The 19440-nt window shown below is 44.6% G+C and overlaps 1 protein-coding gene across 3 annotated transcripts in view; it reads right to left on the reverse strand.

Annotated features, from left to right (window-relative positions):
- The window catches only part of LMNTD1 (lamin tail domain containing 1), a 249695-nt gene that overhangs the window by 156309 nt on the left and 73946 nt on the right, over positions 1-19440 (reverse strand). For all 3 annotated transcript variants that reach the window (XM_068277587.1, XM_068277585.1, XM_068277586.1), the window contains exons 5-6: positions 18286-18379; positions 4716-4901 (exon numbers count right to left, since the gene is read on the reverse strand). In XM_068277587.1, the coding sequence (XP_068133688.1) occupies positions 4716-4901; positions 18286-18379 (280 nt within the window). The remainder of the gene's footprint in view (positions 1-4715; positions 4902-18285; positions 18380-19440) is intronic.

The following is a 19440-nucleotide window of genomic DNA, read 5'->3' on the forward strand; positions in this document are numbered from 1 at the left end:
AAACGTTTTGTCAAAAGTTTGGTAAATTAAGAAACTCATTCGGCTTAAAGGACTACTGTAGGGGGGTAGGGGGAAAATGAGTTGAACTTACCCGAGGCTTCTAAAGGTCCCCCGCAGACATCCTATGCCTGCACAGCCACTCACCGATGCTCCGGCCACGCTTCCGGTTCACTTATGGAATTTCAGACTTTAAAGTCTGAAAACCACTGCGCCTGCGTTGCCGTGTCCTCGCTCCCACTGACGTCACCAGGAGTGTATAGCACAAGCCCAGTATGGTCTGTGCCTGCGCATTACGCTCCTGGTGACATCAGCGGGAGCAAGGACACGGCAATGCAGACGCAGTGGTTTTCAGACTTTTAAGTCTGAAATTCCAGAAGTGAACCGGAGGCGGGGCCAGAGCATCGGTGAGTGGCTGCGCAGGCACAGGATGTCTGCGGGGGACCATAAGAAACCCCGGGTAAGTTCAACTCATTACCCCCCTACAGTATTCCTTTAAGTTTGTATTCATGAAAGTTACCGAATGGTTATCAACAATTTTACCGAACTTTTAACAGTTTGATAGTAAAAAGTGGTAAAAAGTCTTATGTTTGCATGCATGAAGTAAAAAGTGGGCATGGTTTAGCATTGATTACCGAACAGAATATCTCCTGCAGTCTCTTGTTGTTGTTCTTGTCAGAAGGGAATGAAATTGAAAATGGAGCCTGTTAAGCTACTTATGTACGAGTTGAGGTTTATGCAAAGGCGTAGGAAGGATAGAAATAGGGTCAGGCTGATTTCAGTGGGTACATTTAGACCCTGTATTCTTCTAGACGAGTACGACAAGCTAAAGAAGGTTACTCACGCAAGATTGCAGCAGCCCATATATGGTGGATTTCCTCCCAGCGGCCATTACACAAGGTTTCTCCTTCCCTCGTCCTCTCTTCTAAAACTCCAGATCGCGAGTGGCGTGAAAAGCAGTTCATGTGCTGTCTTAAGCCAGCCTTAATTACCCATAATGCCACACGTTCTGCCTTTCTGATCAGTAAAATAACTCACACGTAATCTCTATATATAATTGGCAAGTGTCTCTGCGTCCGTTTTTGTCACTGTGTCAGTGCTTTTTAGTACTGCGCATGTGCAGGGACAAGACGCAGAGACACATTCCGACGGAGCCGGAGGACGGGACCAGAAGGGGCGGGCGTGTGTGCGCGCGGCGGGCGTCATGTGCGAGCATGCGCGCTGTGGTATAGTGACTGACCTAGCCCGTTTTTAAACAGACTAAGTCAATTGTAAGTAAATAAAGTGTTATCAAAGGCTTACCGCACTGATACCTAACAGTTACCTGATGAATGCTTTAAAAAAGCTGTAAACTTTGCATGAGGTAATTTATCAACACACGCATTTATCTAACACCTGTTGATGAATTGAGGCCAGTGACTTTAATACAAAGCCTGCATGCAGCGAGTTAAAATAATGCGATCAGTTACAATGCAGTACTGTGAACAGGCTCATAGAATTGATTGGGCAGTGAGGTGACATGCTGAATTACTCTGCAATGCATCTGAGCACTGTGAACTAGCCCAATGTGTATCCTAAATTGACCTAGTATCTAACGCTGGGAGAAGAAGGAGTGAACAGGCAGTGGTAGATCAGTGAGGAGTAGATGAACTGAAATGCAGTTGGTATTTTCCTGTTTTATTTTGCAAAACCTTTCTAAAATATTTTTATGCCTCATGAATTAAAATGACTGTTCATATGAATGCTTATAGAAAAAATGACTGCCTGAATTGGGACTTTAAAACATATTGATACAATGGTTTGCATTCAGCCATCTCTTTCACAGGCTGTTCTCAGGGAACATGGGGCCCGCTTGACACTTTGTTCGGTGAGTCCAAGGACATGGGCTGTGAGATTCTCTTCCATCTGTTTCCCAGTCTCCTCCCTCCATTGTCTCAATCAATTAAGCGGCAGGGGAGCGTACAATGCAATTGCACAGCTTAACTCCCATTAGACAAGAGCTAAGGCTGCCTGACGGTGACACAAGCAAACTTACATAACATTGCTTCATGGAAAACCAGGAGAAGATAAAATTAGCAACGCAACTGCTGCTGGGGAGGTCCTCTTTATGCCGTTTAGATGCTGACATATATCAATTATTAAAATGAATAAAGACCTAAGCAATACGGGGGTGTAAAATGTGCTGAGGGGATCATTTACAGTCCTGCATACTGGCCCGTCAATAGATTTCAGCAGCACCATCTAAAGAGAAAGACAGAGTAGCCACAACAGCAGTCAGACAAATAAAGACACACAACATACATAAACCAGAAGAAGAAACACAGATGTGACTGGCACTCAGTGAAGGCCGATTGGAGATACACACTAGATATCTGAAGCTACACTGTGCTCTCAGCAACCATACAGTCTCAAACCCAAAATAGAAGATATAAAAAGCTGGGCACCAGTGTAAATGCTTCCATATTCTTTAATCCAGGAGGTACATAGTTATAGCAAGAACAAGGTGTAAAGGGGTGGGCTGGGTGGGCCCTCCCTTTACTACTTGTTACTGCTGTAACTTGTCAGAAAACGCGGAAGCACGCATCCAGCGTGGCAGAGCACGGGGAGTCAGCCGCCTCCACTCAGTCTGAGGCGGCTGTCCCCGTGCAGGGCATGACGGAGCGCGGAAAAACCGCCGCATTGGACGCGGCGGTTAGCGCACATTGCCCCATTGCGGAGGCACCGCAGAGCGGTGCTGGTGTGGCTGGGACACATAGTCCCTCTAGGTTTAGAGTGACGCGCGCGCACTCAGGCAGGGATTTTATGACAGGCAGAGGTGAGTCAGCTGACCAGCCTGGTCAGCTGACTCTGGCTCCAATCCTGATTGGTCCAGCACTTAGGGAGTTGCTGGAGAGATGCATGTGTATATATACTACTAGCTGCTTAGTTGCTGGTTGTCTGGCGTTGCGAACACATACGTGGGAGCACTCAGACCTGTAGTCAGATCCTTAAGTGTGCCGGGACCAGCTGGAGCTGTAATCCTACACTTAGCTAGATTCTGTTGATAGCTTAAAGTACTAGTTTGATTGCGATTATCTGTTATGACCCTCTTGCCTGCCTGACTATCCTCCTGAACTCTGATCTTGTACCTTGCCATTCTGATACTCTGTTGCCGAACCCCGGCTCGTCCTTGACTCTGCTTCTGCCTCCTGATCTTGTACCTCGATATTTCTGATACCCTGTTGCCGAACCCTGCCTGTACCTAGACTCCGCCTCTGCCTTCTGAATCTGTACTTTATCTGTCCGTGTGTTACGATCTGGCTTGTCCGACCTCGAGAACCGACCTTACTATTGGAGGCGGTTCCCCGTCCTGTTAGTGACACTTCCCCCTGAGTGTCACTTTCAGACTACCTTCCTCTCTCAGCCTGACTCCTCCCGCCTTGGGGAGTTCAGGTCTTCGGAAGGAAGCCGTGCAGTACTCCTCACTGCACTGAGGCCCAGTCCTCTAAGTGTTACGGTCACACCAAACACTATACTCTACTCAGGTGAACAGAGGTTAGCTGGTATATCGGATTATCGGTGATACTGCAGATCACTTATAATCTGGTATACATCTGTATTCCCAGTGATACTGCAGATCACCGGTAATCAGATCCTCTCTGTGCTTCACCGTTCGTTACATAACTGTGTCTACCTTCTGGACTAAAAATTGTTGAACCATTTATACTGGTTCCCGGCTCTATCTTCCATTTTGAACACAAGATACATATTTTTCACCTATGCTTGTAACTTTTGTCCAGCCATGCCTGTGAGTCGTACACCCCTAAAACACTGCGTAGCTGAAACAATTGCTTGCTTTTCTGCAGTGATCCCTTAAAAGAAAATGCGCGTGTACATTTTATTGAAGTTTTGGTAAATATACCCCGGTGTTCTCAAATTTGTCAAAAACAAAAACACAATTAAAATCATTGCCACTAAGCCTGCCAATAGAAGAAAAATAATTACTTGATTCCTTGTCTCCATCCTCTTCTGTTGCCCCTCTGACCTCTCTTGTTGCATATTCAGCATGTACTTTCCCATGCATAGATATTAAGGTACAACGGGGCCCTAAATAATATAACGTAGTTTTGGCATCCTTCTTTCTCTGCTGGCTATTGGCTCATTTTGGTAAAGTAAGGAGAGGATTCAGGGACAGAAGAGATTACAGTTTGGCCCTTGCACACCCTCCAGGCTCTAGGCACCTGCTTAGATTGCTTTGTGGTGATGGGGCCCTGTATCCCAGGCCAGGGCTGCTGTCAGAAATGTCTGGGCTCCACACTGGGAAAACCTACTGCACCCCCTCACTCCTCCCCCCCCCATATTTAAGGTGAAGGCTGTATGTATGTGCCACATAGCATCATACGGGATTACTCTCTCTGCAGTGGTTGAGCACTTCGAAAATTGCAAACAAGCTGCATGTAGCATTTTCTCAGCGATTGTGATGCGATTCTCATGCTCTGAAATGAGAATGGCAAAGCACATGCATAGCAAAATCACAAAAAATCGCAATGCAAAATTGTTAGGCTGTGGTGAACACAGCCACACTCACTTTCAGTCTGTACATTCTGTGACAGACTTGCAGCTGGGCCCATGTGCGTGGCATTGTTTACCGGGAATCACTCAGGCTCCATACTGCATTCCTCCCTGTGATGCCCTGAAGACGGCCCTGTCCCAGGTATACATGCAGTCTCCCTACTTACATTGTGGGTATAGGTACTCTCGGTTTCGTTCTGTAGGCGTTTCACTTCTGCCTCGCTGGCTTCCTGTATCCTCTGCACAGTCTCCATGAGGGTAGGGTTGCCCCGGCTGATAGAACGCAACTTGTCTTCCAACTGGAGCACCAGCGCCTCCGACTGCTCAACCTGCGCTCTCAGCTCTTGCATCTCCTGTAAAGGCAGTCACAAAAAACAGACATGTTACTTACAGCTGTGGGGGTTTAAAGGCAATGAATAGAATTGTTAACATGTATTTAAAGTACAACTTCTATTCATTTATTATATTTTCTTCTAACAATTTCATTTTGAAGTGTTATTTATTTTGTAGCCATGCTAGAACAGTAATTATTTCTCTTAACAGATCCGTTTAGCTTCATCTAGGAGGGGGAAGTTGGGGATAGCAAATCTGCATCAGCTGACTCAAGGTGTGATTTGTAAATCCCAAAATCAGACTTTTCTTTTAGGAGAGGTATTTTTCTCAATTTTCAGACTCATTACATGGATCTCCATTTCTTAAAGTACACCTTCCAGAAATAGAAAACAAATCAGATGAGATGCTGGGTTTCAGGCTTAATACACAGAAGTTCAGATTAAAGGGTACCTGAAGTGAGAGTTATGGAGGCTGCCATATTTGTTTTATTTCAAACAATGCCAGTTGGCTGGTATCCTGCTGATCTTTTATGCATCAGGATTGCTTAAAACAAGCATGGAGCAAATCCAGTCAAACCTGTTCAGGGTCTATAGGTAGAGGTATTAGAGGTAGAGGATCAGCAGCATTGTTTAAAAGGAAATAAATATGGCTGCCTCCATATTCCTCCCACTTCAGGGGTGATTTAAGAGGGTGTCACAGTAGCTAGGCTTGCAGACTGTCTGCATGGAGGCTGTATATTCTATAAGTGTTTGTAATGGCATCTAGTTTTCTTTCACATCCCCAAAGCTTACTCGTATCTGAATTGTGGTCCCCCCCCCCCCCCAAAAAAAATAAAAAAGACGAAAACGGTTTTAAACTATAATCATGACACTACACTATGACTATGGTAGAGATTAGATTGTGGGCTCCTCTGAGGACAGTCAGTGACATGACTATGTGCTCTGTAAAGCGATGCGGGAGTCGTCATTGCTATATAAATACACAATAATAATAATTAAAGTGAACCAAGCACCATTTTAGCACCTGAATAGGGCATCTCAATAGCACATTAAAATGCATGCCAACAAGGTGGCTCATTGTTTAAAAAAAAAACTTCATTTTTACCTGTTCTTTTTACGTTTAATAGTTTAGCAGAGGCCTTTATTACCCTACTTTCGAGGTCTGCTGGACCACAGAAATTTCAGGCAGATACGACTGATGTAATTATTTTATTGCACACATTAGCATAGAACAAACAAAGCATTCATGGGGGGAGGGGGGGAGAGATAGGACCCTATTCTTCAAAGAGTTTTTAAAGAAGCTACAGATGCTATCTTCACATCTTCCCCTGGGTCGCTAGAAGGAGAGGGGGGAACAGAAAGGATTAGCTAATGGGCTAATTTTTCAGGCTTCGTATTCTCACTTTGGGTGCATTTACACAAACTCCATTGCATTTCAGAAAGATTCTGCATGTTAACTCGCTGCCCGTTCCATCCCAGGGGTCTGTTCACATCTCTGTGTAGTGACGGATCGTGATATTCTAACTCGCTGCATGCAGGCTTTGCATTAACCTGATTGTGATTGCATGGAGGAGACAAATGTTTGAGCTGAACAAATGAGGACAGAGTGGAACAGGGGGCGTATCTGGGACAAGTTGAGGAGAAGCTTACTGATACTTGGTTCCCTGTGAGATTGCGCAGCCAATCACATAATATACTAGCATCTTCATATACGAGTGTGAAACAAAACAGACAGCACTTCCCACTCTAGTTTATGTTGGAGAAAGTGTCAACAAACTGGCACCTTAATTAATTTACTTTGGGAATGCCCACACATTCAGCCCTATTGGAAATTTGTTGCTAAGACCATTCAAATGACATACAACACCAAATTTAAATTAGAACCCCAAATGGCACTCCTACATATAGGATTAAACTTAATCCCAACCCACTATAGATTTTTAATTTCGCAGCTATTATGCTCAGCTAGAAATCTCATCACCTCCTATTGGGGTATAGATATGCCTCCCCCAATCCTACATCTCCAGTACACAATTGAATTCAATATTTCCATGGAATGTAAACTTAGGCCCACAATTTTTAACGAAACCTCTATTTACAAAACAAAAATTAATTGGCCCACAATAACTCACCTCGCCGACACTAACAATTCTACCATATAATCCCCACAGTAAGACCAGGGCACTTACATTTATCCAACACAACCCTGAGATACCTTAACACACCTCACACTGGAACATGATGTATCTTATTGACAATATCTACCCAAAAGAGCAAAACCAATTACCTTTTCATAGTTATAGTAGGTTATGTTAGGTTATGTTTTTCCCTATATACCTCCTACCATTAGATCAAACTGGTAATCATATACTACCTCTATTATTCTAATGGTCTATCGGTCCAGCCTCCTAAACTAGTATATCTGCAAAGTGATTGGTCGGCACCTTGCCTCTGCTCCAATCACAGACCCCAGCTGGAAGTACCAGTTCCAACCAACCAGCACTTTTGGGTTTTCCTGGTTGGTAGTGGAACTTGTCTCCTGGCAGCACTGGACCATCACTTTCAAACATATACCAGGCAAGATATTCTTGATGTCTTTCAATTACTTTCCTTTAACTTAAATTTGTTATATGGATACTAACTCCAACTGTCATTATTATTGTATCAAATTACTTTCTCAATTTTCTGGCGCATTGTAATGATATTTCTTTTTTTCAATACAAATTATTGTTATAAAAAACAGACAGCACTGCCAAACGTAACACACTTTCCATTCAGCCACAAAAGGACAAGAATTAACCAACTGATTATTAGTCCTGTGCTCAGTGTTACTTTAACAGAGCATTAATTCCTTTAGCTGTCTGTGTTCCATGCTCGCTCCATATTGCAGGCCTTAATTATCTCTGAAGTCTTCTCACTGCTGGGAGATTAAACTCTTAAAGCCTTTTGAATTAGTGAGTGACGCTGCAGTGGGAATGAATAGGCTGCTACTTCCAATCACATTCGCTCTCTCTCACTCTACAGGAAGTGACTTACTATTTACCCAACAATAATGCCCACAAATCGTATGCAGTGCTTTGATTGGCTACTTGGAATTACTGCAGCAGTCAGTAATATTTCAGGCATAAATTAACTGTCCATCTGAGGGCTGGAACAAGGCTAAGGACACATTAAAGCCCAACTCCTGCCATAAATGTTTTCCTAGCATTCATGGACTGAGCTTGTTCCTGTCTGTCCAGGATAACTTGATTATCTCATCATGTCAAATCACTTTTAAAGCATGTAATCAGGAGCTACATCAACAGTCATTTCTAACTTGCAGAGTCTCTGTAACTGGCTCTTTTTCACTGTATTCTGGCTCTTTTTCACTTTGGAATTTACTGCAGAGGTCCACTTTAAATAACCCTTTTGGGACCCATGACTAAGGAGATCACTACTTGGGGCAGTGGGACTACATAAAGAGTGGGTCCCCATCTAAGTTTTACTGGGGGTCCCATGATTTGTAGTTATGGCCTTTGTGCCGCTCAGAGAGCTTTCACTAAAGAATTTCAACTTAAATATTTCCAGTCAGATGACCAGATTTAAAAAACAAACACACAGATTTTAGATGCAGAATCCTCTCCCGTACACGTATAGATAGCTTTCTGGCTCTCTGCTAACTAAGCCGCTAGAAATAGAATAATTATATCTCTGCCTGTTAAACTTTGAGGGATCACCTACCTTACCTACCCAGTTCAAGTCCAACAGCGGGGCATTCGGCAACACAGGTCATCAACCTCTGTAAAGAAACTGAGCCCTGATCTGAGCTTTCTCTGCTGGATCAGGCATGAACTGCCCCGGTATTCAGTGATATTGTCTATGGCTCTCGCTAGTTACTGGAAACAGAGACCTTACAAGATAGACTTATCTAACACTTGACAGTCGCCAAGGAATCATATATACCAAACAAAAACTGTGAACTGTAGTTGTGGACTGGTATGGATGTCCAAGTGCTAACTGACAATTTGTCTTACGTTACTTGTCAGTGATGACAGATCTGCCACGTATCTTTCCTGATGGGAAAAAGCATAGTATTAACATTGTGGGTCCTTTCACAATGCACATATGGAGTATTACAGTAAGACTGCATTTGCTTGTCATGTAACATTATCTGCTGTACTTAGATTTCTTTCCTGTCTTCAGCAGGGAAGATGGCATTCTTTATTCTCCTGCAGGATAGTCTGGTGATCACGCAGTACCAGTCCTATGTTTGTAATAAGTGTATAAGAAGGAAGGCAATGTGGTGTAGTGGACAGAACTTATGCCTTGCAGTGCTAAGATTTAAATCTGGTCATCCATCTGCATGTAGTTTTTATGCCCTCCCTATGTTTGTGTGGGTTTCCTCTGGGTACTCTGGTTTCCTCCTCTACACCTCTCCCCCCCCCCAAAAAAAAAATACACATTAGTTATTTGGCACCGCCTCTTACCTGTAGTCTACAGTAGGAACATATGACTGTGGTAGGGAGATTAGTGTGTGACCTCTTCTCTGAGGGACAGGAAATGACATCACTACGGGCTCTGTAATGCGCTGTAGAAGATATCAGTGCTGTATAGCTACTCAACGTTAACAAAAGGAAGGCAGAGGAAATAGCCATGAGCCTTTATCTGCTTTATTCCACCACAGGCTGTGTGGTTGCTCTTAATAACAAGCACTCAATGCTATGTACTTGATGCTGACTCTTGAATAGTGTTGGGTAACAATAGAAAAATGAAGTGAATGAAGAAGGTCAAAACAGAGTCTTTGTGAAGTGTTAGTTTACTTAAATAAATATGTGCCATGGGCACTGATCCTGGTGAGGGGTTGATGGGGGGGGGGGGGGGGGGGGATTTTGGGGTTACATTATAAAACACATACTCAAAAAATCTTTTTTGTTTCTAGGCTTTGTCACCTCTACACCTCTGCTGTCTCTGTGGAAGTGCCTGAAGATGTGTCCCTCATCCTTCTCTCTTCCCTTGTGACTTGCACATCACGCGACCCACCCCCTGCCTCTAGGGCCAGGACAAGGTTCTCCAGCACTAGAGGTAGAAATTCTCCCCCAAATGATGCTTTACCCAGTATATGTAGCAGATGTGATCCCAGTATTACCTAGCCCCCAACCCCGTATAGATAGCAGAATGTGCCTCAAGGATTAGGTTCCCCTCTCCCCAGTATAGATAGGCAGATATGCCCCGAGTATTAGGTAGCACCCTCCCCAGTACAAATAGCCAGCTGTGTCCCAATATTAGTGTGCCCCCCCCCCTCTTCCCCCGGATACCGGTAGATAGCCAGATGTGCCCTCCCACAAACACATACACACTGTAAAGGATAGCGGAGATACTGCCGCATGGCCAAGCGGCATGGCGGCTATCTCCACGTGTCGGCCGGCGGCCTCTGCCGCGCAGCTACATGCTGCTGCTTTGCCTGGTCCTTCTAGTGCACATAGATTGAGAGCTACCAGACGACAGGACCTTTATGCAAGTAGAAGGGAAGTCAGCTGATCAGCCGGTCAGCTGACTCCAGCTGTGCTCCGGATTGGTTGAGTGACTGGGGCGGCGCTGTGGAGCGCTTTGAGTATATATGGGACCAGCCTGTCAGTTGCTGGTTGTCTGCTGTTGCAAACGCTAACGTGCTAGTGCACTGACCGTAGTCAGATCCTACAGTGTGTTAGAACCAGCCGGAGCTGGGAATTCACACTTAGCCAGTTTCTGTTGATAGCTTAAAGTACTAATTGTATTGTGATATTTGTGTACTATGCTTTGGTCTAGATCCCAGGTGTTGAAACCAAGGACTTCATACCTAGACTAGGATATTGCTATATTGCTACTATTATCTGTTATGACCCTCTGCTTTCCTGACTAATCTCCTGTTTGCTGATTCGGTACCTCTGCCTATCTGATTACCGCTGCCGACACTGCCTGTACCTCCTTCTGTCTTTGTACCTTATCTGTCCGTGTGTTACTGACCCTGCTTGTCTGACCTTCCTCTTCCCACTAGTGGGTTAGCCACTAGTGAGGAATTGCTAGAGCTGGCACCTACTTTCTATATGATCAGTCTTGCAAGTACAGTTTGCAACACTTGCTCCTCAAGTGTCTGCTAACTGCAGTAGAGTCTTAATCACCCGCTTCTCGGGTGATTATCCTTTTAGCTCAGTCGGTGGTCCCTGCTCCTCAGGTGTCCACTGGCTGCAGTACAGTCTGAATCCCCTGCTCCTCAGGGGATCCCTGGCTGATAGTTAATCTGCAATCACCTGCTCCTCAGGTGATCATCCTCGCAGCACAGTCAGTGGTCCCTGCTCCTCAGGTGTCCACTGGCTGCAGTACAGTCTGAATCCCCTGCTCCTCAGGGGATCCCTGGCTGATAGTTAATCTGCAATCACCTGCTCCTCAGGTGATCATCCTCGCAGCACAGTCAGTGGTCCCTGCTCCTCAGGTGTCCGCTGGCTGCAGTACAGTCTGATTCCCCTGCCCCTCAGGGGATCCTTGGCTGTAGTGTGGTCTTCTATCACCTGCTCCTAAGGTGACTATCCTTGCGGTACAGACAGTGGTTCCTGCTCCACAGGTGCCACTGGCTGCAGTGCAGTCTGAATTCCCTGCCCCTCAGGGGATGCTTGGCTGCAGTATTGTCTGAACCTCCAGCTTCTCGGCAGATCTCCTCTTCTCATTACTGTTGCACCAAAACACTACTCTACATTGGTTGTCCGGTGTCTAGCTATACTAGTATTATTGGTGATTCTGCAGATCACCACATAATCAGGTATAGCGTCTGTATTATTGGTGATACTGCAGATCACCAATGATCAGATATTCTGTGTTGCTGACCCCAATCGTTACACACACACTCCCATGCAGAGTACTTGAAGTGGAACATGCAGGAACACCTCTCTGTGCTGCCGGGATCCCTCTTCAGCATTGTCGCACTTGCAGCATCTCGTTGCAATCATGCGTCATCACACTACGGCCACAATACTTATGCGCATGCGCAATAGAACTTTCAGTCTCCAAAAAGAAGTTAATGGACAGCTGATTTCAGAGACATGCGCAGTTGCCCAATAATAGTGTGCTGCCCAGCCCTGAAGTCCAAAAAGGACTGCGCCATTCTCCGTATGGGGTGCACTGTTCTCCATATGGACTACACCATTACTTTAGTACTGCAGCAATAACTAATTGATGCCTCTGCCGGCAGGGCCGAGAGGCGAGTGATATGACCACACTCTGCTTTGAATACTCTGCATAGAATGACTGGGGAGGAGGGGCACTCAGGAAGACACAGGCACACCCTCAGTGCTCTGGGGTGGTGCTTCCAAAACCTCTGCCTCACCCCTGCCCTGCTCCAATGCAATCACTTCCCCCCAGCAATGATGCAGAGGGTGCAACGACCTCATCATACCAGGTCTGATCTACAAGGCAAACAAACCTGGACCAGAGCTACCAATCAGAACCCTTGTTTCATTTCACAGATTGGTTGCTTTGCGCATTTTCACCACATCTAATCCACTTCTCCTTGCACTGGTATTTGTCCTGTCCCTCTACAGCTAGTTTATAGTCAAGGTAGCCATAGAGTAATATATTAACCATAGTGGGGATGACGTACACGCTGGTATCTTAAAAACAAGTTGGTGTGTATGTGGAGGGGGGAGCTAATAATGCAAATATATTTTATTTTTGCACCTAATCAGCCTTCTATTTTCTCTTAAAGTTAAGGAACCCGCTTGTATCAATGATGGGCCTATTCCTTTATCAAACAGGACACCACTGGAAAATAAGGGTGGAAGGGAGATGGGGGAGTAACTCTTCTTCAGTCTCTAAAAGGTGGCATCCAAGGCTGAATGTCTGCCAAGGCTGCATAGGTGGTGGCCTAGGGGAAGGTCAATACGTTTAAGAGGGCATGAAAATGGAGACAGTAAACCTCCATAAACACTAAAAGTGCATTCTTCATCACGTTCAGAGTATTGAAAATGTTTAGCAAACAAAGCAAACCTTCATAAAGACCAAAGATGTGGCACCAGCATTGATACCTTTCTCACACTCTGGGCATAAAAAGAACCCTTGCCAGCGTAATGAATGTGATCTGTAGAATGTCTCTGAGGGTTTACTAATCTGACGAAACATTTCCCACACTCTAAACATGAAGAAGAACTACTGGTATCTCTCTCTTTATTTCTCTGGTGTCTTATGGCCCTTTCACACTGCGTCCATTTGCGTTCTGTCAAAACAATATAACCACTTCTCAGCACAATACTACTATATTTCTATGTGTGTGTGGTGGCTCTAGTTGAAGTAACACACAGCATGTCGTATGTTTTATCTGACACCAGGTGGCAGTGATTTAAACTGTCGCTGGTATACCGCCCACAATATAAACTGATAATTCCCACAATGGGGTAATTACTGGAACCAGGTGGCAGTGAAGCACACGTTCAATGTACTGCATGCTTTACTGAATGTGTCACATCACACTGAATGTGTGAAGCAAATTTTCACCATCACTGCATTGTGATTTTATCACAATAAAATGTCTATAGTGTGAAAGGACCCTTCATTTCCCATACTCTGAACATATTCAGCCTTTTGTTTCACTTACCTCAATCTATTTCTAAATACTTGGGACACTGATTATATTAGAAAACCCACTTTACTGACCCATCTTGTTATAGAATAAAGACTAAGGGGATATATGGTCATCAGCACGCAGGGTTCCAATGCTTGTAATCAGGCTACAGAGCAGCCATTAGTCTGCTTGTCTAGAGGGAATATTGATCTAACCTGTAGATTGGACATGACATGCTATTAATGGGGAAGTGGCAGGAATGGAAGTGATTAGATTGAACACAATCCGTTAATGACTGAGAACTGACTCGCTGCTTGTTTCTTAATACCTGTAACTCCATCAGGCAGCTGAACAGAGTGGAGCTTGGCAGTGAATTCAGTTGTAAAGGAAAAAGTCAGTGAAATTTAATACTTTTTGCACAAGAAACTATGGTGAGAAAAGGCTGCCATCCACCTCTTACCAGGATGCACTACTCAGCTCTGAGCCAGCACAGGATACCCTTCATGCCAGGCCTTTCTCTGGGTGGCACTGAATGAATGGGGCAGTTAACAGTTTTAACACCTCAAAATGACAAGACAGAGCCTTTGATGTTAGCATTGTAAAATACATTTTGTCATGTAATGTAGGGATGAGACCCTGTATAAATATTCTCTCACCCTGGGGCCATATGCAATTCACTTTTTCTCCTAGGTGATATTTTTAAACTTGTCAATAAAATGCCTTTCAAGCCACCGAAAAGCAAGAAAATACTCAAAATAAATTTGATATTACGTTTTTCACCAACTTTTGGGTACTTTTTAAATTGTACAATGCAGAAAATTTAGTTTACAGAGAAAATAAAAATGATCTCCTAGGAGATAACTCAGGTGAAAAAATGAATTGCATATGGCCCCCTGTCTTTGCTTCTTTTGAAAAGTTTTAAGTAGCCCCCCTTATTAGTACAGAAAGCAGATGAGCTCCCAGTGTTAGTAAGCCCCCCTCTCCAGTAAAGGTAGCAAGCTGTGCACCCAGTATTAGGCAGCCCTTTTAATGGCCCATACACACGGGCTACAACTGTCGCCGCAAACACGTGGCACGCACACGTTGCGGCAACAGTTGCCCCGTGTGTATGAGGCGCGCACCCCGAACTGTCGCAGGAGACAGCAGTTGCCGTGTGATTGGAAAGTGCAGGCAACTTCTGTCGCCGCAACTGTCGCTAGTCCGCCGGGTGTATGCGGACTAGTGACAGCTACCCACTCAGTGCAGACGGAATTTCCGGCGGGGGGCCGAACCTTCTTCGGCGACAGCTTCCGCCGTGTCTCTGCCTTTGGGCAGAGACGCGTAGACAGCTGTCGCACAGGCGGAAGTGTCGCAGAGCTGTCGCGCACGTGTCCCCTGTGTGCTAACGACAGCTACAACGGTCCCCCGAGTGTACCCAGCATAAGAGTTAGAGGGATGCAGAGTTATCAAAAGGTATGCACACACACAGAATTGGGGCCAAATCTTTGTAGCCTGCCAGAATCCAACTCCTCTGGGTGACCCTGCAAGGCCCCAATGATGTATGGACACGTCGCTAGGCAACAGCCGGGTGACATGTACTGTGTGCATGAAGTGGAGAGGAGGGGCATCATTGCCAGGCATGATGGTGCAGCTTCCATGAGTAGTGTTAAGAGGGGAACAATGAACTCAGACACTACTTGTCACTTAGTGATCCGGTATATCGTCTGTGAACCCTTCGGGGAAACCTTTACTAATGCTAGATTCCATTTCACAGCCAAAAGGACCTTGACCAGCCATTTGGGCCAAGAAAAGTCTAGTGTATGTACAAACCTTTAAAGCACACCTGAATTGGGATTAAAAAAAAGTGGATTTTTACTTACCTGGGATTTCTTTCACCTCCACATAGTCTGTAGGTGTCTTCCAGGTCCCCTCCTATGTGCTGCTGCCGCTCAAAAAGATTTGTGAAAGGAGCTCTAGTCACAGTCCCGTCCACATGCCTCTTCAAATCGCACTCCCATCTCCAGGAGTGTTCTGCACTTACGCAGCTCTGAAAAGGATTGTACTGCAAATGCACAGAATGCCCCTGGTGAAAGGAGCATGATGGACGAGGTACACAAATGATAACAGTTGCAGATCTTTCTGAGGGGGCAATGACACGCAGGAGGGGACACCGAGTAGACCAAGGGTGCTGACAGACCTAGGGGGAGGGGGGAAGGGGTCTGGAAGAAGCTCCAGCTAAGTAAAAATCCACTTATTGGTCCCAGTTCAGGTGTGCTTTACGTTGGGTACACATGGTGCATCTTTGATTTTGTAAAGTGATGATCTGAAAATCGATCCCCTTATTGATTGGGAGCAGTTTGGACATGTACACACAATGCAACTTCCCGTCAGATTACCCCTCGGTCTGATGGAAGATTGCATCGTGTGTGCACAGCATTACTCCCTGAGCATTATCTCTTGCCTTAACAAATTATTCTGCAATTTATCTGCTATACCTCTTATAAGTCATTGGGGCTTACAGAAAACAGACAAAAACAGCAGTTAGGTGGGAGAGGAAGCGAGAATCGTGTTCACTCCCACAAAGAAATGACTGAATCCATGGAGACAACAAAATTGTGATCATTTTTCCCCCCAACACATTTTTGATAATCACAATATAATTTAGATCTGTCTCTCTTTATTTGACATATTCTTTGTGGCTCGGATACCATGGGGAGGAGGCAGAGGTATGATGATCTAGGATACCATCCTCACTCTTCATACATCATTACTAAAGCAAATTAGAACAAAATGCAAGAATCACTGTCTGCAGTGTCTAAAAGTTAAATGAGCCACAGAGGCAGAAAAGGGCTCTAAAAAAAAGGTTTCCAAATTGGAAAAAGAAATTGTGATGATTATGGGATGAGCAGTTCATTTTATACATAAATGATAACATTATCTCCAGCCCCAGCTTTTCCTATTAGATAGCGTGAGCCCCAGCCCACAGCAGGAACAAGGCACAGGGATACTGGCACAAAATAACCATCAGGGGTGATTATTAGCCAGCCTGAGTGATACATAATATCTCCTCTATAAGTCCTATCCATGTCATTTGTCTGATGATGGCCTGTAATGAGGCACGGCCGTGATGGAGAGATTTTCTTATGAATTCATAAACACTCGAGCGCTGAGGACCTGAGATTTTCCACACTTATTAGAGTGCCCTCGTTCTGCAGTAAACCTAATGCTGTGAGGGAGAGCTCAGCCTTTCTTAATACAGTAGTATATCTGAAGAAATAAGGTTGTTTCAAAGGAACATCATAGCACCAGTGAGGCTTGGTGGGTTGTCCCAGAGCTTCCACAATACCGTAAATAGACAAAGGCAAATACCAGAAGCCAATATTGCAAACTGTCAAAAACACCTTATAGGATGGGGATCATGTGTTCTACTCATGTTTTGTGAGTTACACACAATTGGCAAGAACTGGACGCCCTCACCGCTGGCCACGGAGCATGGGGAGGACAACAGGAGGCAGAGGGGATCATCTTGATTTATATTTTTTTCACCACAAAAATAAATTTCGCTTTTAATGCACAACAGAGCGCCCCTCCCTCGATTATATAGGTGTTTCTAGAGATACAGGCCTAACTATTGATCTTGATTTTAATCTTATAAGGTATTTTATTATTCTGGGCTCCTCCTCCCACATGTTGTTACCATAGCACCAGTGACTTTTCTTCAAATGAGGTATAAGAATACTCAAAATTTGATGTGTAAACAATTTAACATTTAAATTATACATATGGTAGATCAGTGTCACTATTAATCCTCATCGGCCGATTGTTAGGGCAACCCTGAAGTACACGAGCACTATACTGTATGGGCGAGATGCCTGTACCATTCAGTGGAGAGGGGAGGAGGCGGGATGACAGGGCAGCACAGGACCAAGTGGCTTCTAGTGGGTGGGGTAAGCAAATTCACAAGGCTGCTTTTCATTTTCCCGACACTTCCACCCTCACAGCTAAAGGAGAATGAATTCATGTTTTGGCTGAGCAATCGATAAAAAAACAATAAAAAGGACGAAACACAGAGCCTAATATAGTGTACTATGTTAATAACAAGTGGAAAATATAAATAGTGAGATGTAGATACTCACAAACATGGGTTACCACATAGGCAACCACTGTGTAGACAGGTGAGGAGATTAGACCTGTCCTCACTCAGGATTAAGATGTCGCTCTCTGTATATCGGAAAGAAAGGGGTAGGTCACCCCTCCACCAGGGGTGGACACAGTATCGTAGTAAAAGAACAGAGGCGCCAGCAGGATAAAAATCGATAAAAATGTTAAAGTTGCTGGGAGGCAGTGGTGGACTTACCTCCAGAAAGCAGACACGAAAAGACTGTCTGAATTAGTATAAACGCACTTATTTAAAGGTGCCCCAAAGATGCAACGCGTTTCGCAGGCACAGCCCGCTTCATCAGGCAATAAAGTGGGGACAAACAGAATTTCGCCAATAGCACGTGTAGCGCCTCTGTGACACACTCTTAATCCTCATCGGCTGATTGTTCGGGCAACCCTGAAGTGCATAAGCACCAGAGGAGGCGGGATGACAGGGCAGCACAGGACCAAGGGGCTTCTGGTGGGTGGGGTAAGCAAATTCACAAGGCTGCTTTTCATTTTCCCGAATGGGTTGATCCACCGCCTGGTCCTCATGTCCTATTGCGGGGATGAAAACCACTGATTGCGATGGGAAGCTGCCGATCGCCGTACCGCCGTCCCCCGAACGAGACGTCCCAGGACAACGTGGCTTCCGGCCTCCCAATACTGCCAAGCGTCCGTGTGAACCAGCCCTTAAAGGCAGAATCTCACCATTCTCACCTTTGCGTGAATCAGATTTAAATCCTCTATGTGATGAGTCAGTTCCCGCAGCTGGTCCTGAAGTGCTGATCGCTGACAAAATTCTTCTTCATATCTGCCAGAGAAATGACACACTTACTTGTTATCTATTGTCTTCTTCTTTTAACTTAGTTAGGCACAGATCTAAAAATAGCAACTCAAAGTAATCAAAAACTATGGACTATGGATACTGGACTATTGTGGAGACATGAGATCTTGTTGCCCTGCTGATGGAAAGTTAAGGTGTTCATACATTACTCAATTTGTGGCATGGACAGCTGGCAGATTCTTTAATAATGATACAATTTGTCAGAGATTGATGTTGCAACGTGACCACCTGATTGTAATCATGACTTATGATTATGATTTCTGGACATAATCGATCAAAATAATCAATCTGGCATGCTGGGAAGATCTCACACGAAAGGACTCAATTGGGCGCACGTACTGATGATCGTAATCGGCTAATTACGATCACGCGAGATTTCACGTAAATTTTTGCAATTCCACCCATACATAATTACCATTTATAAATTCAATTGATTTTGTATAATCCATTCGTAATTTTGCGTAATTTTCACATAATTTTGTGCCAACTTTATTGGTGAACAGCAAAGCCCCCCATACATGCTATTGTCACAGAAATTGCTGCATAGGTTAAAGAGAATCTGTACTCTAAAATTCTTACAATAAAAAGCATACCATTCTATTCATTATGTTCTCCTGGGCCCCTCTGTGCTGTTTCTGCCACTCCCTGCTGCAATCCTGGCTTGTAATTGGCAGTTTTAGGCAGTGTTTACAAACAAAAGACATGGCTGCTAACCAGCATGCGATAGGCTGAGAGAAGCTCAGTCTGTGACTCATACAGAGCCTGGAAGGGGCGTGGACAGGGTGTGTATAACTTCTACCTATCACAGCAGAGCAGCACATTCCTGCCTGAGCCAACAAAGCTGACAAAGGAAAGAAGATTAGATTACAGGGAGTGCAGAATTATTAGGCAAGTTGTATTTTTGAGGAATAATTTTATTATTGAACAACAACCATGTTCTCAATGAACCCAAAAAACTCATTAATATCAAATCTGAATATTTTTGAAAGTAGTTTTTAGTTTGTTTTTAGTTTTAGCTATTTTAGTGG

Source organism: Hyperolius riggenbachi, chromosome 3 (genome assembly GCF_040937935.1).
Source record: "Hyperolius riggenbachi isolate aHypRig1 chromosome 3, aHypRig1.pri, whole genome shotgun sequence".
In the NCBI taxonomy this organism is placed as follows: Eukaryota; Metazoa; Chordata; class Amphibia; order Anura; family Hyperoliidae; genus Hyperolius; species Hyperolius riggenbachi.